This window comes from Paroedura picta, chromosome 6, assembly GCF_049243985.1.
Source record: "Paroedura picta isolate Pp20150507F chromosome 6, Ppicta_v3.0, whole genome shotgun sequence".
NCBI lineage: Eukaryota > Metazoa > Chordata > Lepidosauria > Squamata > Gekkonidae > Paroedura > Paroedura picta.
Window position 1 is genome coordinate 60,588,227 of NC_135374.1, and position 26,441 is coordinate 60,614,667.

General features: G+C 42.6%; 1 protein-coding gene across 4 annotated transcripts in view; it reads right to left on the reverse strand.

Annotated features, from left to right (window-relative positions):
- The window catches only part of KCNJ6 (potassium inwardly rectifying channel subfamily J member 6), a 135,050-nt gene that overhangs the window by 29,850 nt on the left and 78,759 nt on the right, over window positions 1-26,441 (reverse strand). For all 4 annotated transcript variants that reach the window (XR_013231941.1, XM_077342687.1, XM_077342685.1 and 1 more), the window contains exon 2: window positions 864-1,784. Coding sequence is in view for 3 of the 4 variants with exons in the window: in XM_077342687.1 (XP_077198802.1) it covers window positions 864-1,761 (898 nt within the window). In the remaining variant the exon portion in view is untranslated. The remainder of the gene's footprint in view (window positions 1-863; window positions 1,785-26,441) is intronic.

Below are 26,441 nucleotides of genomic sequence, written 5' to 3' on the forward strand. Positions count from 1 at the left end.
CCTCCTTCACTGAAAAACTTCCAATGCATGGCTGCTTCAGGGAAAGATTGCCCCAAGGCAGTCCGAAGTGCCAAATCCCATTGCCAAAGGAAACCGAAGTGGGCATTCCAAGGTGCGCTTTGGGGCTCTCCAAGGCACTTCAGATGCGACCATTAATCTTTTAAAGGAAAGAAGGGGACACCCCTCCCTCTCTCCCTCCCTCCCTCTCTCCCTTGAGAGGATGATGACATGCCTGTCAGCCCTCTCCCCTCCCTTGCCCTCTGCATGGCTCACCTGGTGGCCACACTCCACTCCAGCGTGCAGTGCGCCTCAACAATCCGCCCAATGGAGGTCCTGGGCCTGGCAATGCACTTGCAGAATTGCACAAGACCTGTCCATGCCCACCCCCACCGGCCAGGCAAGAACTGCGGCTGCCGCCATGGCCGTCTCCCCCCACTCTCTTCGCCTCAGCTGTGTTGCTCTTTAATGGGTTCCAAAGTGCCACCTTGGAGATCTCTGAGGCTTTGGAGTTCTCCCAGGTGGCCAAAGTGGCTTCCTTCAAAGCTGAGGTGGCCTGAAGTGGCTTCCTCTGATGCCAAGGCAGTCCGGATTTTTAGGTAAGTGCACAACCCTACTCTCATGTCCTTGGTCTGTTTGCATTCCTTCCCAAATCACAATGGATATCCTAAGATTAACCTTCTGCATCTTATGTTTGGAAGTTCTGGATTTGGTGGGAGCTACTGAGACAAAATTTGAGGCCCTTCTGGTTTAGTACTTCATACTTGAACTATATTTGTACTCATTAAATTTTGCTTCTATAATAACAATCTCTTTTTAAAAATAAAACGTTTAGATTATAGAAAAAGTAAAAATGAGAAAATTACCTGTTGCCTCCACCATTCCTTCTAGGATTACTACTATTTCTAATTCCTCTTTAGGCAGCTGGGCTTTAGAAATCTCCCAGAAAGGACTCTGTTGGTTTATTTCATGGCTGATAATCAGTGGTGAAACCAAAAAAAGACGATCATCCCCTGTGTAATAACCTACATTGATATCTGTCTGGTTAAGTGGTATAAATTCCCCCTCCTTTGTCTGTTTAGACTTGATCAACTTGGCTCGTATTGATGCCTCCACAATGTGTGAATTCCTGAGGTCTCCAACTCGGAACATCAGACACAGCTTTCCATCACGCATTGAAATGACAGCATTAGTAGAAAATACCAGAGTTTCTGCCCTCTTCTTGGGCTGGGATATTTTCACAAACATGCAGCCAACCATAAAGGCATTAACAATAGATCCTAAGACAGACTGTACTAGAAGCAGAATAATTCCTTCAGGACACTTGTCTGTGATGACCCGGTAACCATATCCTATGGTGGTTTCTGTCTCTATGGAGAATAAAAAGGCTGAAACAAATCCATTAAGGTTACTGACACATGGGGTCCATTTCAAATCCCCTATATGTTCCATATCTCCTCGGATGTAAGCAATTAGCCACCAGATGAATCCAAAGAACAGCCAGGTCACAGTATAAACCATGACAAAAATCAAAAGGTTGAATCTCCACTTGAGGTCCACCAAAGTAGTGAAGATATCAGTCAGATAACGATAAGTCTCTCTTACGTTTCCATGGTGGACATTGCATTTTCCATCTTTCCTCACATACCTCTGGATTTTTCTCTTGGTATATTCTTTACTTAACTGCTTTGGCAGATCTTCTCTGGCTTGTTTGGGCAACTTTGGTGGATGAATTGTAACAGGGCTCTCCACATCCTGCTCCATTGAGTCTCCCTCCAGCACATGAGCTGATATTAAAGAAAACAATAGCATAAATATGGACATGCTTGCAGAAGATTGATTAAAGCACCACCTTTAATAGCTGCTGTCAACAGCACGGAACAATAAATGTCATTCTCAATCAAGTTCATGCATTAATAACAAACAATTGGATCCAATGAGCTTTTCCACTAGTGATGAACTCCCCTACAACTATCAAAAAGGCTATAATATATCATGGGACCTACACAGACAAAAGCCATCTGGGATGGTAGCTAAACTAAGAAAGGGCATTGAATGAGAAAAATCTGATTGAATTGAACATCAAACTTTTTAGGTCCTTTCATGCATGTAAATTTGCTTATCGATAGAATAAATTCATCTTGGCTACATTAACACTTGCACTATATAGAATATTTTCAAATATATCAATGTTGTCTCGTTTTTCTTTTACAAATGAGTGCTATTACTTATGAGCCTGCTGAATATAACCACTGCATGAATGAGCAAAAAGGGACTGATGACTCTAAGAAAACCAGAGAGAGGATGTCAAAGCCATTTTTGATTCTACTCATTAGAATTTCTAATTAAAAATAGCATTTCATTTTAAATTAACATTCCCTCTGAGCCTTGTAAGTGGAATAAATCTATATACTAAAACTGTATATTAGCAGTAATTAATACGACTTTCAATATAAACTAATGTTTCGATTTGATAGTTAATTAATGTAATGAACACAATGCTTTAGGTTTTGGAACCAGCTTCAATGTTTATCAACATGACAGAGATGGATCTGTATATCCGTAACACAATTTCCAACATGGAGAGATCCCATCCTTTTAAAATTATTGAACTGTAACATCTCATTTGGGCCTATGCATTCATGTGCCATTGACTATCACTGGGTAGATATATAGCTTGGACTTCTCTGCCTATGTGTGACCAAGCAAAACCTCTTTCTCTCTCCTGTTTCTAGTCTTGTGGGCCAATCTTGCAGCAAGTACAAGCAAAGCATTTGTCTCTAATCAGTTCAGATCAGGAGTAATGCCTATCACAGGGTAGGGGGGAGCCTGAGCCTTGGCTGCTAGTCCCCGCCAGCCTGGCCTTGTTTGTCAGTAGTTACAATGAAAGAGATTGCATAGCAAACGTAGCTCCAGAAAACTTGGCTTGTGCATATGCAGAATTAAGAAAGTCCTCCTAAAGCCATTGTGAATGACAGAAATGTAAATTGCGACAATCCTAATTTGCACAGTATCTGCTAACTGCTCTAGTTGGATAAAGCTCCTGACAAGCATGTATCTGCTGAGATTCACTGTCCTCTTTCTGCCACTCCTGGTGCCTGGTGACCTGAAACTTGATAGGGAGGCACAAGAATGGTGGCTCAGTTGGAAAGTTTTCAGGTGTTAAAATACTAAAATGTGTTGCAGTTTAGTTGGTTGTATTAACTAAAGTAGGGACATGATTTTGCCAGCTTTTGATCAGTGATTATTTTAGTACACAGCCTTTATGCTAGTTCCAGAGTTGCAGCGTAATTCTGGATTGTACCTCAGTTACATAATTTCCCTCCATCAGATTTCACTCCAGATAAACATTGATGATTTATCTAGTAAAAACATCTTGAGTTCCTTGACTGTTGAGAAGTTGAGGGGCCAGCAATACAGCATTTACTTTCCTTTGATGAGAAAGCATACTGATGTCAAATGTTGTAATGGTTATTCACTAGTAAATCAGAGCACATGGTGAGCAACCACTAAGCCAGTATCAGATTATTTCAATGGTTGTACACCTTCAGCCTACTCACAGTATTCTTATTCTGCCTGTGCCCAAATTGAACTCTGCAAAAGCTCCTTCTAATCCTCTCTCTCCCCCCCCTCCCTGAAACACTGAAGGGCTTTGCATTCTGAAGGCTAGAGCCATCAAAGATAGTTCAAGCTTTCTTGTTAATTCTCTTCACATCAAGTTTGTCAGGGAAAATCACAGTGATTGGCTCATTCATGATAGCCAGACTCAGAACATCATTCCATCAAATGAAGGATAAATCCTCAGATGACTTTTAGCTAGCCCACAGTTCATTCTGGAAAAGAAGATTGGTGGGGTATCAAAATTAAGAATATACAAGGTAATTCATGCAAAGCAGTTATCTCTTCTGATCAAACTCTTCAACCACTTGCCCTCAATTTCTCATCACCCATAAATGCTTTCCCCTCTTAAAAATGATCAGAATAAGCAGTTTCCATTTAGCCCACTGTAGTCTCCATTCTTTACTCAAATCAGCTCCCCCAGTTTTTAAAGAATGTTCTGGTTGCAGGTACTGAAGCCTGGGCAGGGCCAGAGGCATTCCTGGCAGAGTGGGGAAGCATGGAAGATCCCGTTGGCATGTGGCTGCAAGCTAGCAGCAGCTGAATTCTATCTGGGCTGAGCATGCTCTCTTCTCCTTGCAGATACTTAACCTGGGTAGTACCAAAGGAACAAGCTACAGGGCAAAAACTAAAGGCCCTTTGCTGTTAGTGGTTGGCTGGCTGCCTGCAGCAGGGAGTTCAGTGGACCAGGACTATCTTAGGTATGTTTGTGTTTTCTTATTTTTCTTCTTCTTTGCTTAAACAGTTGGCAATTTGGAATTTTCTGAAAGTCTCTTTGGGTGCCTTTTGAAGAGAAAAGCAAGGTAGAAATGCTTCTCTAAACAAACAAATAATTTCAGCATACCTGTACCCTTTCTTGGTGCTCTCAAACAAAATAAAAAAATTCTTCCACCTGGACATATTTCCCCATTCCCCTAGTGTTTAGCAGAGTTTCTAAGATCCATGAAGTTTTGATGAGGGTATGAATAAGAACAAGAAACCCACTTTTGCCGTTAACTTTAAAAGGCTGTGCGTTCTCTCTCTCTCTCAGCACATTTAGCAACCACAGTCTTTTGCTGATATAACACCTTTCCTTCTTATTCCTCAGCTCTCTGCTACAGGGGAATTAACAACATTCTTAGTTCTGATCTCAGTGCCTCCCAAACCAACATTTCTTCATATTGGATAAATGATCCTCTGTCAGCTCATGTGAATATCTGTCTTTCCTCTTCAAATGATAAAATGGGCCAACCTTTCCAAGGCATTCTTCCAAATGAATCTTTTGCCATCATCAGTTAATCTGAGTTAATATTTCTTCTAGTTAAGGGATTCTAATGAGTTTCAAATACTATGCACATTATTTCTTATTTATCTCAACACAATTTTAGTTATGTTTCACATCCAAAACAATTATCTTTTATAAAGGTTAATTCACAACAAAACTGTACCTTCCTTTCTTGCATTGGACACAGATTATACCTCCAAAGTATAACTTCCTGATGTTTTGCAGTTGGCTTTATCAAGGGAAATGTGAGGTATACCTATAGTTACTTATAGTTAGCATATAATGTAGGTGGCTGGCAAATCACCAGAAGGAGGCTGTTTCAAATTCTGGAGGCCACTACAGAAAAGGCCCTCCCTCATGTCACTGCCATATGCAACTCTTAAACTGTTTCCACATGACAAACTTGGCCTGCCTCGCCACTTATTTCAGATTGGGCCAAGTTTCCGCTTCCTGATGATGTTGGGATTGGTCCATGGCAGTGGGACACCATGGCTTGATGGGACTCGGGCTCTTAGTTGCCCTGTGGCAAGGGAATGTAGAGAAATCCGCATTCCCTATTTTGCCCTGGGCTTCAATGGGGTACATGTCAGGCCTAGGCCATGTATCTGCAGAAAATCCAGGCCATCTTCAGTTGTGGCATTGCTCCTACCCTTTACCCCCCAAGCGTTACTTCGATTATCTACCCTTAAAAAAACAACAACAAAAAGAAGCAAATCAGATCACATAAGGATAGATTCAAATGAGTAGCCGTGTTGGTCTGAAGTAGCACAATAAAATCAGAGTCCAGTAGCACCTTTAATACCAACAACGATTTAATCATTGATTAAATCTTTGTTGGTCTTAAAGGTGCTACTGGATTCAGATCACATTACAACACAATTCCGAGGTAACAAAATAGCAACCACCCATGTTTGGTTTTCATGAGATCTGGGACAGCCTGCATTTGTGTTTGTTTGTGTGTGTGTGTGTGTGTGGGGGGGTGGGGGTGGGGTTGGGGGTGGCATGATAAAACAGCCCATTTTTTAACCATCTTGTGTGTTGTAAAAGTTTTACATTACATGGCAATCCTGGTAATATTTTTTTAAAAGCATTTCAGACTTGGAGGGTGTGGCGCTCAAATGGTGCTGGAAGGTGATTGGGGACTTCTTGCTATGTCACAATGATTGATGATGTAAACAAACAGTGGGAAGTTTCCACTTCCTGTCCACCGGCTACCTCATGCAATAGCAAAAATCCAGGGCAAACTGGTAACAGCAGGCCAAATGCTACCATGTGTGGTTGTGGAAAGATTCGAGATAACTTGCTCTGGACCAAAAACCAGGCACCAGTGCAGCACAACGCCTTCTATATGGTAATGGTCTGTGAGTTGCAGACTGCAAGGAAACTCTCTCCTCTTAGTTCTCAGGAAGATCTGTATGGGAAAAGGCACTCCTTCAAATAACCAGGTCCTGATAACCTCTCTCAGCAGTTTCATATAGATGTTAAAGAGCATAGGAGACAGAACTGACCTCCAGGGAGCTCCACATGAAAGCTACCAGGGGATTGAGTAAAAGTCACCCATAGCTACTTTCTGGAGCTTACCTCGGAGATAGGACAGGAACCACTATAGTCCCAGTCCTCAAAGCCACTCCAGCAAGATACCATAGTTGACCATATCAAAAGCCGCTCAAAGACTGAGGAGAATCAACAGGCTCACATTGCCCCTCTAACAATACAGGTCATCCGTCACAAAGACTGAGGCAGTTTCCAAGTGCAACTTGGGAAAATTGTTGGAGATTTAGGGGGTGGAAACTGAGGAAGTTGGAATTCAAGGAAGGAGCTCAGGAAGTATATGATGACATACAGTTCTCCCTTCAAACTGCCATTTCTGATCCCTATTGTATGGGGATCAGTTACAATGTATTTAATAATAAATACATTTATATTCCACCTTCATCCTTGAACTAAAAGTGGGTTACAAAGAATAAAAGTCCCCATAAAAACCCCATCCTAAAACAGCATTTCCCAAGACGATCCCTTCTATCTCCCGCAGTCCTCTAACAAGGGGTATGCTAGATCTAATAGTGAAGCCTGAGGGGGGGGGGGGGCATTGATCTTATGGACCAGGCCTCAACTATATACCAGGCAGAAGAGCTGTGTTTTACAGGTCCCACAGAACTTTGCCAAATTTATCAGGGCCCTCAGCTCTTCTGGGAGATCATTTCAAGAGGTCGGGCCAAGACTGAAAAGGACCTGGTCCAGGTCAAGGCCAGGCATATCTCTTTGGGGCCAGGGATCACCAACGGATTAGTACCTGCAGAGCAAAATGCCCTGTGGGGGGCATAAGCAGACAAACAGTCCCTCAGATAGGCTGGGCCCAAGCTACAAATGGCATTAAAGTTCAAAACAAAGACCTTGAACTTGATCCGGGCCAGAACTGGTAACCAGTACAGCTGCCTCAGTACTGGCTGGATATGGGTCCTCCAAGATGAATCAGTGAGGACCCTAACTGCTGCAGTCTGCACCAGCTGGAGTTTCCGGGTCAAAGACAAGAGTATGCCAGTGTAGAGTGAGTTACAGAAGTCCAGCCTAGAGGTGACCGTCCCATGGATCGCTGTGGCCAGGCAGTCCAGTGGCAGGGTGCCAGAAGCCTCACTTGGCAAAAGTGGCAAAATGCCATGCATACTACCCCTGTAACCTGTGCCTCCATCGTAAGGGAGGCATCTAGGATCACTCCCAAATTCCTTGCCATGGGTGAGATGTTAAGAGAATTCCAGTCCTAGCCTGGAGGTTAGTATGCCTACTCCATAGAAGCCACCTAGATAACTTATGGGAAGCTCACAAATAGCCAGCCATGGTATAGGGCATTTGTACTTATTGGCATCTAGCAATTGTAATCAAAAACCTTCTGACCCTGAACATGGGAGTTCCAATTTGCCATCTGGGCTACAGTATTCAGTAGCTTTATCACATGGCTGTAGCCATTTCTGTAAATTAATTATGCACTGTATGAAAAAAAACATTTGGTTACCTTGAACCTCTTACCCGTTAGCTTTTTAAGATTATCTCAAGTACTAATACTAGAATCTTCACTTCATTCATGAATCTCAAAGGCACTACTACCCCCAACCCACTCAGTTCTTGTCTGATTTTTTAAAAAAACTCAAATGCTTTTACCTCTACTTGGAAAGTTGAGCTACCCTTTCCTGGGACCTTCTACAGTTTTAATAATATTCTTTCTGAGATAGGACAAATGAAATATCTATCCTACCAGCATCTCATTTGAAAGAGAAGAGAAACAGAGGGTGAATAATGGGTTAATAGATTCTCCCAACCTTTGCTTTTCTGCTTCTTCTTGCCCCCTCCTTAAGTGGCTGGAACATATTATCATTATCTGTAAAGTTTAAAAAGTAGGCAGGAAGAGGAGGGCTTGAAACATGTGCAGCCTCTTAAATATGAGGGGGCTACCTGGCCCCTTCTTCCCCATCCCCTCATCAGTGTAAGGGCTGGCCAGTTGCACCTGGGGCCCTGGCCAACTGCGCCCTCGATGGGCTTCTGGCAGCTGAGCGAGCACTCATTCTCTTTCTGGCCTTGCTCACCATGTCTGCAATGGTGGCCTCAGGTAAGTCCTTATCTGTACAACCTTATCTGCACATTTTAAAAAGTAAGCCTAATCTATGAAATTATTGTACTTTTCAGGAGAACTTTCAAAGTAATCCCATGGTACTTCTCCCTTTCCATCTTCAAATTGGAATATTATATGGTTATCGCTAAATAAGTTTATATGTCATTGTTCATGTTTCGTATTTGATATATTTATAAATGCTAAGCATGACATAAGAGCCTCTTGTGGCGCAGAGTGGTAATGCAGCCAACATGCTGTTTGAAGCTCTGCCCATGAGGCTGGGAGTTCAATTCCAGCAGCCAGCTCAAGGTTGACTCAGCCTTCCATCCTTCCGAGGTCGGTAAAATGAGTACCCAGCTTGCTGGGGGGTAAACGGTAATGACTGGGGAAGGCACTGGCAAACCACCCTGTATTGAGTCTGCCATGAAAACGCTAGAGGGCGTCACCTCAAGGGTCAGATATGACCTGGTGCTTGCACAGGGGATACCTTTACCTTTACCTTTTAAGCATGGCATATAAACTTATTTAGTCACCGAGTAATAGGCTATATTTAGTGACCATTTTCCCCTTCTGCAGGGGCACCAAAATTGCCAACAAGTATCCTAGAAACATCCTTCCCCCCCCCTTCCTCCTCCTCAGCTTTATAAGTCACCTATTGGAGAATAGGAACCCACACTCTGAGAACCATGGCTTTAATGTATCCCCATGCCAGAAAATCTATATCTGATGAAGGTCTGCTGATCATGCAGCTGTGGAAGGTGTGGAGTTTTGGCAGGAGAAAAATAGCAAGACTAAACAGAACTGGAAGCAAACCACAAGAAAGAAAACTCTCTCAATCTAGTCATGGAATGTTTTTTTTTCTAGCAACAATTGGCTTGCGATTCAGCATCAGCATTTGCCTCCAGTTGAGGAAAAAGTCAGCAGCTTTTAATGCATTTCATTCTCAAGTGCATAAGGGAACCTTCATTGGTCTCAGCTGGATATGAAGGGAACAGTGGAAGACCTATCAGCTGTGAAACCAGAGATGAGAAAATTTCAAGCTGACAATGGCATCAAAAGAAAGAATTTATTCCTCCTAGATACTTCAAAGCAAGCTCCTAGGTAGATGGCTTGCTTTCGAAATTCTTCATTGGTGACTCTGTATTTACATTGTTTTTTCTTTGACTTCCAAACAATTGTGTTATTACAATGTAACTTGAGGAACCAGTGGCTGCTGCCTAATTTGTAGGTGGACCAGTTTGAAGGTGGTGGCCACTAGTTTCCTGAGTAATATTGGTGATAATACAATTGTGTACTAGATATTTGTAGACTCATACTATTGGGTTTTTGAACTTGGAATTCAAAGAAAAAACAATGTAAATGCAGAGTCACTGATAAAGAATTTCGAAAGCAAGTAATCTACCTAGGAGCTTGTTTTGAAGAATCTAGGGGAAATAAATTCTTTCTTCTGATGCCATCGTCAATTTGAATTTTTCTCGTCTCTCCGGATATGTGGGGAAAGGAGACATGCACTGCACTTTCTTTGTATCCAGTGTTGGAAGCTGCCTCTGGGGAGTCCATACCGTCCAACAGAACATGTTTAATGCGAATGGTATCTGTTACCTCATCATGCACAGAGACTGCTAATGCATACTGCATATGTATATGAGTTTGCTTCATTTCTATGTACATGGACAAGAGAGTGTGTTGTGAAGGTATAATTTGCCAGTCCACAGATGCCATGAAAATATACTGTTCTTCGCAAGGTTCCAAATACAATGATGATGCCTGAGATGCTGTTTTGTATTTACTTTGGTATTTGGATATAAAGTAATAGAAACTCAGAATGAAAAAAACAACAACTTCCTGCATCAATGTATTGTTGCGGATACATAATATAGTAATGCAACAGCCAGTCTGTATAATTAGAAAAGCTACAGCGCACACACTTCCTTGGATTCTACCATTTTACAATGTAGCTGATAATCTGTCCATACTTACCGCTATTTAAAAATATGACATCTCACACCTGAGTTAGATGTGACATGGTTCTCTTTCACAGTTGGTTTGTCCCTAATATGAAAACAAAAAAAATCTAGTGACAAGTGGATTCTCACCCATTATGTGAAAACACATTCCACATCATGGGTGAAGCCTGCTCCTGCCGCCACTGCCCATCTTCTGTGCCCAACACTGCCCCTGGCCCCTTGTTCCTGACAGGAAGCCAGGAGGAAACTGGGGCCCTCGGCTATGGAGGAGGCTGAGACAGCTGGAAAACAAAGGGGCACAGCGGTGGCTACGCAGGGCTGCCACTGAGCTCTGCTCACGCTGCCACTGCCCAGCACCACTGCCTGGCACCACTCTCATGCAACAAGTGAAGACCCGTCAGCCGTGATACAGTAGAAGAAAAAAGTCTCAAGCTGGTGATGGCGAAGTGATTTAATGTTCAAACCAAATTCACAATATTCAAAACAATTTCAAAACAGATTCCCAGGTATATGTCCGTTTTTGATTTCTTCATCAGTGAATTCTAAATCTCAATATTGTAATAACCAAATCCTCTAATGTTTTTTGATTGTTGAACATAACTAAGTCCCTATAATATCTTGAGTGTGTAATTCAATCCCAAACTGGTCACATAAATTTACATTTGTAGGGGTCTACTAATATTAACTTCAGTACATGTGATTCCTCTATAGCAGTGACCCCTTAGGCAGAGGCCAGGCACAAGGAGAGGATAAATGGGTGAGGCAGTTGGGGGCGGCGGCAGCAGCAGCAGCACAGCGAGCAGGGCTCAGCGCTAGTCCAGGCCAGCTGCCATCTCTGCCGCCCATCTTCTACCCTGCTCGGTCCTCGGCTGTCGCTGCTTCAGCTGCCCATCCTGTGGCTGTCTCCTTTGATACCTATAGTGCACTCCCTCATTCCCCTGCCTGTCTGTCATGGGTGGGGGCAGGACAAACGGACATTACGTCCATTATCATTTCCATTACAGGGAGCATACCAGTAGATGTATTTCCATATCCTTCTGATATAGTCATGAGAGTATAAGTTTTCATCATGGACCATAAGAGGTCAAATTCCTACTTAACTATGAAACATCTTGAGCTATGTTTAGGCCAACTACTATGTCTCAGTCTAGGCTCCCTCACAGAGTTGGGGTTTGGGGGGAGGATAAAGAGGTTAGCCCCCTCATATATGTCATCTTTAGCTTACTAGAGGACAGGTAGGTCCTGTTTGATTAATACTAATAAAAACATAATAAATATACTTAAGCCTAGAAACAGTCCAGGACAACAAGTGGTGCCAAACTCCTGCAAAAAAATTGAAAAGAAATTAAGACAACCCTTATCTTAAAAAAAATAGCCTACTTTCCCAGGAGTGATTTAACCTTTTCCAAACTTGGCGAATAGATAGGCTTTAGAATAATCCTCATTTTATATTGATGCATGATTTTCCCACTTTCTTAGCCTATATGTCTTAAAATTATCCAGCACAACTCAGCAGGAACACAAATAATTCAAAGATCTTGCAGCCTTATGAATTCTAGATGCAAGAGACGAGTTTTCTTTAAAAAAAATCTCTATACTTTGGTTGGGATAAAACAAAATGTAGAAAAAAATGTATGTACTGGATGATTAGTTCCCTGTCCCAAAGTGAGAGGATGTAAATGAAGAATCCTGCGTCTTTTACAGGCAATTACAGACAATAGAAACCATTTCACATATTCAGCTCAAAATGTTTTTATTCCAGTTGTTTCCCTTTGCTTGCCTGAGTACTAAGGAAAAATCTATATCTGTAGAATTAGTCTACAAATTGAGTACTAAGTATGCATCTACAATCCTGAAAAAAGACATTACATTACTCTCTAGGAATGGCCTTTTTGGGGAATGCTGTTCTGGGATTTTGTCAAGATCGCATATTTCTGTAGTATAAAATGTGAGCTATCAGGAAGAAGAAACCAAGTCTAGCCTTCTCTCTGATGTGCTATTTTTCTTCTGTGTTATATTGGAAGAGCCCTCAGCTATACCTCTACTCACAATTAGGGCCAAAGAGAAACAATAGGAGGCAGATCATTTATTATGTTTATATACCGCCCTCCCCGGAGGCTCAGGGCAGTTTACATAGGAACAAAGAACAATACATAAAACATCATGCTTTGCACATGGTGCCATCTGCTCTGGGGACAGTAGTAGTAGTTTATGATCAGGAAAAAATAACTACTTTGGATGTATTCTTAAATGAATCCAGCCATTTGTGGAGTGACTTTAGAGAGCAGGGGTGGATTGGGATGTTACAAATTAAGCAGTGCCACAGAAATCATGCAGCTTAACCCTAGGGGGGGAAGGGCAGCAGTAATGACTCACTCTATGCAGGCCTGCTTCTGGGCTTGACCCGGAAATTACAGCTGGTCCAAAATGCAGCTGTTAGGATCCTTACTGGAACACCTTGGAAGGCCCATATCTAGCCAGTGCTGAGGCAGCTGCATTAAATTACCAGTCCTGTTCCAGATCTGGTTAAAGGTTTGGTTTTGACCTTTAAGGTCATACACGGTCTGGGCCCCGTATATTTGAGGGACCGCCTGTTGCTCTGTGCCCCCCGCAGGGCTTTACACTTTGTGGGTGTGAATCTTTTGATCATTCCTGGCCCCAGGGAAGTGCACCTGGCCCCAACCTGATGGAATGAGCTCCCGGAGGAGCTGCGGGCCCAGCGGGAGCTTCCAGCATTCTGCAGGGCCTGCAAAATGGAGCTATTCTGCCCGTTCTACAGATGAGGCCAGGTAGATCAGGGCCCCTCCTATAGATGTGGCAGTAGCGAATTCTATCTGCGCCCTCTTCCCCCCCCCCAGATGACATTAGAGTATTGTTAGAGGTGTTTCTGCCGAGTCTTATGGTTTTATGTAAAAAATCTGTTTTTATCTGGTTTAAGGGGATTTTACTGGGATTTTAACAGAGGATTGTAACCTGCCACAAGCCTTCGGGGAGTGGCGGGCAATAAATTGAATGAATAAATAAATAATGCCACCAATTGGTAGCTTCTGTGGTGCTGCCTACACTTCTGGGACTTGCTTTGGCTTGCTCTCGGCCACTGAGCACCCTCTAGGGCAGCAGCTCACCTGGAACATCCCTAGTAAATTCTGCCTCTGTCAAGGAAAGTCCTGTTGAAGACACTAACTGAAAATGGAAACCAGTATTTGCATAACTGGATTTTTGTGTAAAATGTGCATACCATTAAATCACTTCTGACCTAAGGCAATCCTATGAGTTAATGACAGCCAAAAAGTCCTGTATTTGCTCAGGTCATCTAAACCAGTGGTCCCCAACATTTTTATCACCGGGGACTGGTCAATGCTTGACAATTTTACTGAGGCCCAGGGGGGGGTAGTCTTTTGCCGAGGGATGTTGCCGCCACCTGAGCCCCTGCTTTACTTGGTTTCCCGCTGGCACCCCTGACTTTCCACTGCCCGCTGGGGGGCACTGCGCAGTGCCACTCCGAGGGGGAGCCCCAGCCATGGCGGCTGCTGGAGAGCACCAAAGGTGAGTCAGCGGCATAGTGGCAGGGCAGCCCCCAAGGCAGCAGCTGATGAGGAGGCCCGGTACCGACTGATCCACGGACCGGTCCCTGGCCCGGTGGTTGGGGACCACTGATCTAAACTGATAACACACACAGACTGAAATGTGTATGTGATTGTAATGTATCTTTTCAATACCTACAATGTGTATCAATGTTGAAATGGAATAATTTATTCTTATATCTAGTTGACTCAGCCTTTCTCTAGTTGTCTCAGGGCAGGTAACATCAAAGCTGAAAAAACAAACTAATAACAAATTACATACATCCAATAAAACATCAATCAGTTGTAATTTCTAAGATACAAAATCGTAAAAATGAAAAAAATAAGAGGAAAAATAGATATACTGTGGCTGTCTACTTTGTCAAACTTTCATTTTATCCAAGCAAAGGTTGGATAAAGGTTGATGCCAAAGAATAGCATTTAAAGAGAATATTGGGCACTAAAACACCAAGCAAATGCAATCTGCCACTGGACTGTCCCTTTACAAAGACCAAAAGTGTGTGTGTGTGTGGGGGGGGGGGAAGGCTATGAAGATGGGAGCAGATGGTACTCTCAGCTAAGTGACATTTGGCACATCTTGGTTACTTCAATATATTTACCCTTGATGTCTGCTGTGTGTGTGCGCGCGTGTGTGTGTGTATCCCTCTTCCAAGTTCTGCAAACAACATCTGGCAAGCCATTAATATAACAGCTGACTGTTATAAATTTCTATTAGCTGTAACTGACTTTAACATTACATGGTTGACCTGATATTGGGCAATCAGACTCTTAATCGTATTCACATGGAATTTTAAAACGAGTTCCTGACATAGTAATACTCCAGGTAAATGAGCAAGCTTCTGCATTTAATCTGCATGATCAGTTGTTATATTATTGCTATGCTTGACTACTTTCCTTTTGAATTCCCTTCTTTTTAATTGCCCTTATTGTTTGTTCATACACCTAGGGTTGCCAGGATCTTCCTGGCAGGGCTCCCATGCCAGACATGGCTAAAAACTCAACAGGACTGTTTATGCACTGGAGGTTTCATGCCAGGCTGCAGGCTGGAGTTTTAGTTGTGGCAGGTTGCCCCACATCTTCCTGCACTCACAGGAAGCATTTGGCCTGGTGCACCTCATCCGCCCCCAATTTGTACTCCTGTACAGGAGCTGGGGCAGAGACGTTCCCAGTGTGTAAACGGTCCAGGTAAAGGTTTTCCTGTCATTGTAACTATAGGCGACTTTCCTTGCTCTAGCCTAGCCATAACCCTGATAATGAGCAAAAATGGGGCTCTGCTGTCTTGTGAAACTGGTGGACTTTGTCTTTGAGATGACCCAGCAAAACAATCATGCAGTTCTTTTAAAATTCAGTCTAAATTTTTAAAAAAACATTCACACTGACTTTTCTGTCTTTAAGCAAAGACAAAGATGCTTTCCAAAAATATTGAGGTCAGTGGCAAATATAATCCATTTTAGTGGGGTTTTGCCTGTATAGTATTTTAATGTACTATTTCTTCAGTTTAGTGGTTCATCTTCTGAGGAGAGAGATCATTCTACTAGAGGTGTGTGTAAGATGGAAGGAGAGAGAAAATCCTATGTGATCTACTTTGGACTCTCCATACCAGAATGAAACTGGAGATTTATCCTGTCCCCTTAAAAACAATTATGTTGCTTTCCCTGGCCAGTTTTTCCACCCACACATTCTTTGATATGCTGTAGGGGGAAAGACTGCTGCATGGAGGATAAGGTTATGTTACTTGATCTTCTGTGGAATAGGCAGAAAACAATTGATCTTATAATTTGTGCAGCGTGCTTACTTACATAGCTTAGAGAAAAGGGATGAGGCCAAAACACACTAATAATTTTATATAATACACATCGGCACACACATGAACCTGCCTGAGACTGAATCAGAAATAAAAAATAAAGCCAGTGAAGTAAAATGTATTTTATTATTAAAATAAAAATTTTGAGAATTTTGACCAAGTAATTATATATATATTTATATATTTATATATATATTTATATATATATTTATATGTTTATATATATCCTCCTTGGCATTATTTTTAATCACTTAGTGACTAGTATAGCCCTTTTATTTTGTCCTTTCTGTTAAATCAGACCATTAGTTCACCAAGATCAGTATCATCTAGCAGTCACTTTCCAGGGTCTCAGAGAGAGCTCTTTAATATCGCCTACTACTTGATCCATTTAACTGGATATGCTGGGGATTGAACATGGGACCTTTTGCATGCCAAGCAGATGCTTTGTCACTGAGTTACAGTCCCTCCCCTATATATATATATATATATATATTTAAGATCTCATACTGCCTGGTCCTTTTAACTGGAGATACTGGGGATTGAACCTAGGACCTTCTGTGTGCAAAACATAGGTTTTTCCACCAGGCCATAGCCCTCCACTTTTAGATGAGGAATATTTTAAACTCAAAATATTTCATTTCTGAACTGTACAAATAACCCCTTAAAGCCTTTCCAAAGGCTTGCCTTTCATTTCATATTGCTGTAACCAATCAACTGCTTCAAAAAATTAGGTCAAATGTAAATAAAAGATGGAAAATGAGATAAAGTAAGAATATTGTATGATCCTTGGGATTCTATTTATATGCAGGATTGTGAGGAAAATTATTCTTTGAGAGACTCATCTTGAAAAGAATTCACTTGATTTTCTTCAAGGTCAACAACAACAATAATTAACTGCCTTGAACAAAGTCAAGTGAAATGTTTTTAAGATCAGCAGTGAAGGTTGACACCTTCCATAGAAAGAGTATACAGATATCTTGTATATAAGCAAGTTAACTGAAATAAGTAGACATACGTATTTAGGATACTCTTTCACTGAAAATTAGTCGTGGTCAATATTATTATTAGGAATGGCGTATTACATAGTCCATTGTCTTAATTAACTAACATATGAAATTGGTTCAGTGGTCTTGGATCTAATCATAGCAACATATATTTTATCTTGTAATTCTGTAAGGCATATCTATTTTACTGCAGATTGGGGTTATTGCTGTCCTGAGTCTGAATGTATTTTTGAACCACATTGCTAACATGGTTAAGATAGCAAATGCTCATGAGACTGAGGCTGTAAAACTTCCAGTCCTCTTGAGCAGCAGTCCCCAAACCCCGGTCCGGGGACCAGTATCGGTCCGTTGATCAGTCGGAACTAGGCTGAAGCTCCTCCTCGTCCTCCTCCCTGGCTGCTGCCTCGGGGGCTGCCCTGCCACTCTGCCGCCGGCTCTCCTTTGGTGCTCTCCAGCGGCTGCCATCTCTGGGGTTCCCCCTTGGCATGGCACTGTGCAGCTGCTGCTGGCAGTGCCCCCCAGTGGGCGGCGGGAAGTCAGGGGCGCCAGTGGGAAAGCAAGCGGAGCAGGGGCTCAGGCGGCAGCAACGTCCCTCGGCAAAAGACTACCCCCCCGGGCCTTAGCAAAATTGTCAAGCGTTGACCGCTCCCTGGTAATAAAAAGATTGGGGACCACTGCTCTTGAGGACAACTAAACCCCTGTCTAGGTTATCTTAAGGATACGCCAGCGTAACATTGTTGAGGTGCTGGAACAATACCACAGTGTACCTATGACACTGATGTAATGACAGAACATGTTATTTCCTGAGGAGGAGACATTGTTGGCATCCTCTCAGCACATGATCCTGCTCTCAGTTGTAGTATGATGATACACCTACAGTAGAGGTGGCATAAGTTTAAATACTCCAGTTCAGCCCAGTAGGACAAAAATATAAATACCCCCAATCTTCTGCTGTTCCTAAAAAACATTTTCCAAGAAACAGTGTGTGATATAAGGCCTCATTTCTGTGGCCTCATGTTGTGTCTGTGTGTATAAGATACCCAAGTGGAAACTTTGCTGACAGGAATTCTATATGAAGAGGACATTGAATATTTTATACTAACAAGTAATAATAAAAAGGAGTATAAGGATTGACCCTCCATAGAAACCTTATAGACATGCCTCCTTAGGATAAAAACATTGCCTACTTCAAGCCCCTCTACTTCAGTCCTCCAAAACCCTCTACTTCAGTCCTCCAACTGGGGACACAAGGACAATGCATGCTACAAAACGAAGAAAGGAAATGGAGGGATTCCATCTCTCAGAGTGTGACTATTGTAAATCCCCCCCCCGGGATATAGCTGCTATAAACTGGCTTAACAACCTCTAGTTCCTCAACTGTTATTATTATATGTGATGATTAGAAGGCCTATAAAGAGTTAATGCCTGGATTGAAAGAGAACTGTCATTATATCATAGTATCCTTTAAATAATCCACATGTTTCTCTTTGTGTGTTTGTAATACTTATCAGCCTTTAGAAGACACGTTGTATTAAAATAGAAAGAAATAATGCAACCCTTATGCTAAAAAAATCTCATATTCATATCTGTCTACTGCTTTGATTCTCTGAAAAGTTCCTCCACATTTTGAAAAAATCAATTTTTATTTCTATGGTTCAGTTTTGCAGTTCACAAGGTAAATCTTGGCATGTGGATTCACTGTTAACCAGCAACGTTAACCAGGATTCACTGTTAACCAACTTTGAAAGATTTTTAAATCCTTGGGGCAGTTAAGTGTAGTGTAATGTTGGCCAAAAGAAATCTCTATATCCAGCCCTTCCATATGATGTTGCCAACATCCAGCATCTGGGCAGTAACCAGCTCACTACATTCTCCATTTTAAAGCGCTAGTTTGGAAAATTGTATAAAGTGGATTCACCAACCTATTAAGCATGAACTACCAGAGAGCAACCAGCAGAGGGATGGAATGGAGGCTCAAACGTCCCGCCCTTGCGCGCACCTCCCTCTCCCATGTTCCTGGGGATGGGAAGTTCTTTTTAAAAATGGCTAACTTCCTGGAGCACCAAATAGGCGGACAAGCGTGCAGGCAATGCCAGAAATAAAATAATTATTTTCCAAAGTTGTAACACAAAGTGTGCCTCTCCAAAGTTTTCTCCCCCCTCCCTAAAATCAAGAACAAGATTAATTTTTAAATGTATCATGGGACTCGTGATCCCATAAGGGGTGGCATTAAAAAATCACTATGCATCTATGATTCTATGCACAGGTGTTTTTTTTAATTAGCAGGCATCATGGGATGTTTAAAACATGGAGAAAGGGGATTGGTTGCTTGGATTGATTGACAGGCGAAAGCATTACACGTGTATGGCACATTGCTGTCTTCCATCATTTCCAGCAGCAGATGTGGAGGGTAAGATACATGAAAAGAAGGCAGACAAAGGTGAAACAGCAAAAAGGTGAGGAGGAGCTGGGAGGCACAATAAAATTTAGCCCTTTGCTGTTCAGCTGGTGTAACACTATTTTTGCTGATGTGTGGAAATTGCCTTGGTATACACACTATTAATTGTAGACAGAGGAGAATAGCTTGCAGGAGGAAATGGGTAATAGCAGAGGTAAATTCAGCCAAACCAAAATCAAGGATTGCCTTTTGGCTTCCTTGGCAGTGTCTTACTCTAAAGACTTGTCTTTAATCTGTATCTAACATTGTTAACACAGCCATATATATAAAATTTTAGGCTTTCAAATCACATGTTTTCAAATCCAAGCTATATGTTTTGACCAGACAGTACAACACTCCCCACGGTGTTCTATTTTGTCAGCATAAGTTGAAAAAGAAAAAGGAAGATATAAAATAAAATTGACACAGAAAAGGGATATATTTAGAAAGGAATCTAGATGCACTTGGGATTTGGTAAAGAACTATTCCTTGATATCCAGTAGAGGCTGATGCTTTTATACTGATACTAGCTTCAAAGCCCGTTCCTATGAACGGGCCTTGAAAGGGTCCCATCCCCTGGCCCCTGGCCAGGCAGCTTAAGGTGGCTTTGGGCCACTCGGATTACAGAACAGCTTGCAGCTGGATCAAGTGGGGTGGGTGGGGGCTGGCCAGCTCGTTAGCAGGCCTGAGACAGAGCTCCTTAGCAGGCAGTCAGAAGGCCGGGAAGTCCAGCCTAGCAGCTCAGGAGGCCCTTGCAGGCCAAGAGGTCCTCGTTAGCAGGCCTAGCCTAGCAGGCCAAGAGGCCCTCGTTAGCAGGCCCAGCCTAGCATGCCAGGAGGCCCTCATTAGCAGGCCCTCCACCAGGATCCTTTGCCCAGGGCCCTCTCCACTTACCTGCTGCTGGCTCCAGGCACTGAGGTGCATGAGAGAGCAAAGAGGTTACAGTCCAGGCACAGAGGGCAGGAACTGCAGGGGCAGGGCCAATGATTGGCCCTATTCCAAATTGGACAGCCGGACATGTTCCACCCACCAGGCTGTTTTACAAATATATAGAGGAACTATGGATAAGGATAAGTGTGACTTTTCTCCAAAGATGCCTGGGAGCTTGCTGATGTGAGATTCATATCCCTGTCTTACAAAGCAGTATTTCTAAGGATTAGATATTTGTTTCTCCTTTACTAGAAGCAGAGCAAAACAGTTATTTTCTAATTTTGTAATTTCTACATTTGTATTTCAATGACAAGTCTTTGGAAAGTTTTGACCAGATCTGTGCACACAGAAGGGTTCCATTTGCCATAGGCTTGAGTTTCAGATCCACCCATGCCTTTTTGTCATTTTGGTGTTTACTATGCACCTGCTAAACTGTTTTTCTCCTTGTAAATTACAAAAATTGTGGCATAGCAAAATGATAGAAAATAAACTAACACATGAATGTGAAAACAGATTAAACTACAAATGAAATAAATTTCTGGGGCACAAAAAAGAACAGCAACATGAAAAAAGTCAAGGTAAAGAGCTATGATTATTGGAAATTAGACTCCTAGAAGCTTAGCTTTTACAAATGACTAAAAAATCACAGAGCTCATTCACAAGTGGATGAGGTAGTTTTTTTAGTTTACTAAAAGCAAACATTGCAGAAATATATATATTTAGCCCTGTTAGGATAATCCCTAAAAGAGCCTCTTGTGGCGCAGAGTGGTAAGGCAGCCGTCTGAAAGCTTTGCCCATGAGGCTGGGAGTTCGATCCCAGCAGCCGGCTCAAGGTTGACTCAGCCTTCCATCCTTCCGAGGTCGGTAAAATGAGTACCCAGCTTGCTTGCTGTGGGGTAAACGGTCATGACTGGGGAAGGCACTAGCAAACCACCCCGTATTGAGTCTGCCATGAAAACGCTAGAGGGCGTCACCCTAAGGGTCAGACATGACCCGGTGCTTGCATAGGGGATACCTTTACCTTTACCTTTAGGATAATCCCACAGGTTCTGGTTTAAAAGCAACAGATGGGATGAAGACCAAACATGATGGCTAAGAACAAGAGGGGTTGTCCTACCATGGGGAAGATTGATTTTTCTGTGTATGTGGAAGACTATCAAGCCCTCCTCACATTTTACAATACTTAAGTAAAATACTTAATGGTGCTCATAGCACATGAAATCAGGGAATTTATTTATGTACTAGGGACAAAGCCCACTGTATCCAAGAATACAATGGGTGCTCGAGTGTGGAGGTGGTAAAAGTAAGTCATGAGTTGTTGATTCTGGAAGGACGTGGATGCATTGGTGTGTTGTTTGGGTTGTGGTTGCATGGCTGTGCATGAGGGTGTGTGATTGCAGAGGGTTGTGACATGGACATGCACTCAGGAGACTTTGTAGGTTTTAGAACAACAGGCACTAGAGCATGGTTGTGGGAAGAGGAAGTGGAGGATTTGTCCAGTCTGTAAGGGCATGGGGTTGAATGTGTGTGTTGTGTGGGAGGTTGTGGTGGTGTGGTGACAAATGAGGGCATGGGTGTGGAGATATGGGTGTCAAGAACCTGTGGTTCGGAATGTTTGTTGAATGTGGGTGAGGACAGACCTTTGGGAATTGTGGCATAGTAGTTACAGGTGAGCTTTCCAGAGCCGATTTTTAGCCCACCACTCCCACAAGGCTAGTGGCGGGTTACAACAGATAAAACCCCTGGATAAAATTCCCCTAAAAATATACAATCCAGAATCTCCTATCCAGTCCTAGATATACTGTCACATAATATATAATATGTAATATGGCAGCATAAAAACAACTAAGACCCCCCCCCCTAAAATAACACATCTGGGGTGGACATGGGAGAAGGATCTCCCATTTGGGTTTTTCCCCATGGTCGCCATTTCAAGTAGTTTGTGCATGTCCCTTTCCTTATTTCTATCCTTCGTCTCTCCTGCTCATTCCCTCCATTCTGAAACCTCTGACTTTTTTTAAAAAAGAGGGGGTGATAGCATTACGATGTTGTTATGATGCTGTTTCTAGGTATACTATAGGAGTTAAGCTCACTTTAAAAGTGGGCGAGGAGCCAGCAGCAGGTTTCCCCCAGCAGCTCTCACTGCGGGAGACTGAGCCAGAGGCAGGCACCCCCCCCCCCAGCTCTCACTGGTCATACAATGTAGGGCTAGAGGTTCTGTGTGCCTGATTGCAATTGTTGTTTGATAACTCTTTTCTGTTGATATTAGTCTCTTTTTGACATTGTTGGAATACCAAGTAGAATACCATAGAATCATAGAATCATAGAGTTGGAAGGGGCCATACAGGCCATCTAGTCCAACCCCCTGCTCAACGCAGGATCAGCCCAAAGCATCCTAAAGCATCCAAGAAAAGTGTGTAACCAACCTTTGCTTGAAGACTGCCAGTGAGGGGGAGCTAATCACCTCCTTAGGCAGCCTATTCCACTGCTGAACTACTCTGACTGTGAAAAACTTTTTCCTGATATCTAGCCTATATCGTTGTACTTGAAGTTTAAACCCATTACTGCGTGTCCTCTCCTCTGCAGCCAACAGAAACAGCATCCTGCCCTCCTCCAAGTGACAACCTTTCAAATACTTAAAGAGGGCTATCATGTCCCCTCTCAACCTCCTTTTCTCCAGGCTGAACATTCCCAAGTCCCTCAACCTATCTTCATAGGGCTTGGTCCCTTGGCCCCAGATCATCCTTGTCGCTCTCCTCTGTACCCTTTCAATTTTATCCACGTCCTTCTTGAAGTGAGGCCTCCAGAACTGCACACAGTACTCCAGGTGTGGTCTGACCCTTTCAATTTTATCCATGTCCTTCTTGAAGTGAGGCCTTCAGAACTGCACACAGTACTCCAAGTGTGGTCTGACCAGTGCCGTATACAATGGGACTATGACATCTTATGATTTTGATGTGATGCCCCTGTTGATACAGCCCAAAATGGCATTCGCCTTTTTTACCGCTGCATCACACTGCCTGCTCATGTTTAGTTTACAATCCACAAGTACCCCAAGGTCTCGTTTACACACAGTGTTACCTAGAAGCGTATCCCCCATCCAGTAGGCATGCTTTTCATTTTTCTGACCCAGATGCAGAACTTTACACTTATCTTTATTAAATTGCATCTTGTTCTCATTTGCCCATTTTCCCATTGTGTTCAGATCATCGCGGCTGCCGAGTCAACAGGTCAGTGGGAAGTGATGGCTTGCGGCCACCCCCAGGGCAGGACCTGGCTTTGGCATGGGGAAAAGAGCAGGGCCCTGCTCCTTTCCCTGTGGCTAAGTGTCATCTCTCGGCCCCTGGACCCTCCAGTCCATGATGGGCCAAGTAGCCAATTAGGAGCCGTGCTGCACGTGGCTCTTGATTGGCCGCTTGGCCCCAGAGTGACAATCGGAGGAGACAGTTGGGAGCTGCTTTTCGGCTCCCAATTTGCTCCTCTGAATTTTTATCATGGACTCGCCCCGCCCCTTTCTCCACCCACTTAGCCCTTGCTGCTTTATTTCTACTACTCCACAGGAGCGGTTTACAGATTATCTAAGATGCAGTGTTGGTTTACTCCCTTTACACAATTCAAAGCACTGTGCCATAGAAAAATAAAGTAAATCTAATTGTCATCATAAAAACAGATAAAATAAAGATGGATTCAAGTGTCATGGGGCAGTTTAAAGGGGAACGGTGATCCAAATAAAGGGCTAGGCGAGGAACTTTAGTTATTCCTCACAAAGATCACAGCAGTAACACTTCCTTAGTACAGCCATACAAGTGTACAGTTCCCAAATGAGTTTGGGAAAGTAGTGTGGAACTGACATGAGGATGAGCTGGTTTGTTGCTGATCATTTGAAATGATGTACCCAAGAATTGAGCAGCATTGTTTGCTTGGCTTTCCAAAAACAATGGCATGAACAAAAACATCTGCTTCTTATGGCAGTTTTACAGATGGCATCAACTGAAAGCAGCAGAAGCCAAGCGTTTTGTCTAGATAATGCCCCAAAGTCCTCAGGGCATGCTTATGCATGTAAAAACCAATAACAACATTATGCCAAATGTCTGAGAGTAGAATACATTAAATAGTTTTTGTACCTGGTTGCAATGCTAGATGAATCTTACCTCTGGTGCTATTTTATCCATAGGATAAAATGCTGGTCAATTGTTCCATGTAGAAAAATTTTCAGTGTCAGCAAATTTAATGTCAGTGTCAGCAAATTTCAGCAAAAATAAAGGTGTCTACTCGAGTCAGAGATGCTGCAAATTGTTTTGAGCCAGCAAATGGTTCTAAGAACAAAACAAGTTTTCTTTCTTGCTTTTCCATTCAGGGATGCTTCACATGGCTTAATGCACAGAACCATTATGAGAACATAAAAACCCTGCTGGATTAGAACAATTACTAGAAGATTGAGAGGTGTACTTTATGCAATCCAGATTTGTTCATCTTTGGTACATTTCTAAATCTGGTCCTTCCTCAAAAGAGCTTCTGGTAGCATGCATTGTCTTTCCCCGCTCCGTTTTATCCACATAACTATTTTGTGAGGTAAGTAATGCTGAGAGAAATGCTTTCCCAGATCCTAGTCCGACACTCTAATCACTGCACCATGGGGGCACCCAAATTAAGTTGTTGGGTAATAGACAAAAGGAAAATACTAAATGAGTAAAAAAGCTGTGGTATTCCTGGGGAAGGAGTCACTCCCATGAGCATAGAGGACTTTAAAATGGGATTCAACAGTCATGTTGAGTAAAGAGAATATCTACATTCAGAGGCAGCATACCTCTGAAACACAGTACTCAGAGGCAACATCAGGGGAAGGCCTTGGCCTCTGTTCTTTGCTTGTGGGAACTACAGGGCAGTTGATTGGCTGCTGTGTTTAACAGGATGTTGGAGCATTCATCTGATCTAGCAGGGCTCTTTTTATGTTTTTATGGCTTGTTAGCTTTAATAAATCCACAAGCCCTAGAAATACATCTTGTATCAGCTCTATGTGGTTTAAGTTTTTAGAGACTCTGTTCAAAAATAAAAATTGCACAATGTCAACCTTCCTATAACTTCCTCAATAAAGCCAGAAGCAAACAATGTACTCAGCTTCTCTGAAATCTCCCTGCCCTCCCCATCATCTAATGGTCCAGCCACTTTCATGGTCACTTTCCAGCTTCTAAAGTACTTATGGTTTGCCTTAATGCTCTGAGCAATATGCTTCTCAATGCTGCATTTTGTTTGCTTAATGTCAACTTACATTTGGTTTGATAGGATTTTTGATCCTTTGTGCTCTCATTTGGACTCTTCCATTTATTTAAAGTATAAGGCTTCTTGCCTTTCCTGGCTTCCTTGCCCTTGTTTGTTCAAAGTATAACACTTGCCATCAGATGATAACTGTTTCAAAGAGCAATCAGATGGATGGAAAATAAGGAGCATAGAAGTTGACATATTTAGGTGTAATGTGCAGCTGTGTATAAAGTAGCAAATATGTGTTCATAGATTCTGTAGTTCTGCTCCAGTTGCTTGCTTGCTTTTGGCTGTTCAGTAAAACACGATCAATAACTTAGGGCATTTTCACACATTAGTAAAAATAGCATCACACCTGTGGAATTACAAGACACGACATTATATCGCGCCCCTCCCCCCTCCTTGGCCCTCCTCACCTTTTTGCTGTCTCAACTTTGTCTGCTTTCTTTTTGAGTGTCTTACCCTCCTCACCTGCTGCTGGAAGAGTGGGTAGAGAGCAACGCATCTTATATGCATTGTGTTTCCGCCAGACAATTAGTTCAGGCAACAAATCCCGTCTTCCATATTCTGATGCAATTTAAAGGTCCTGCAATGGCAGCTAATTTTTTAAAAATCATATTTCTCCATTGTAATGTCTATGCATAAAATCAGAGATGTGTAGTGCTTCTGAATGCCACCCCTTATGAGATCATGAGTAGGCTTGTGTACGAAGGGCCTGAGTCAGCTGCTTTGGCTTTGTCACCCATGGCATGCAATGGTGTCATAGACTACAATGGGAATATTGGCATTCCCACCTTTCCCTGTGCCTGGGGGGGGGGCAGGGTTGAGATACAGCCTCCAAACTTTCAGGGTATCTCTGGGAGACTCTTCCTTGACTCCCCTACAAATTTCAAAATGATTAGTCCAAGGGGTCCAAATCATAGAATCATAGAATCATAGAATCATAGAATCATAGAATCATAGAGTTGGAAGG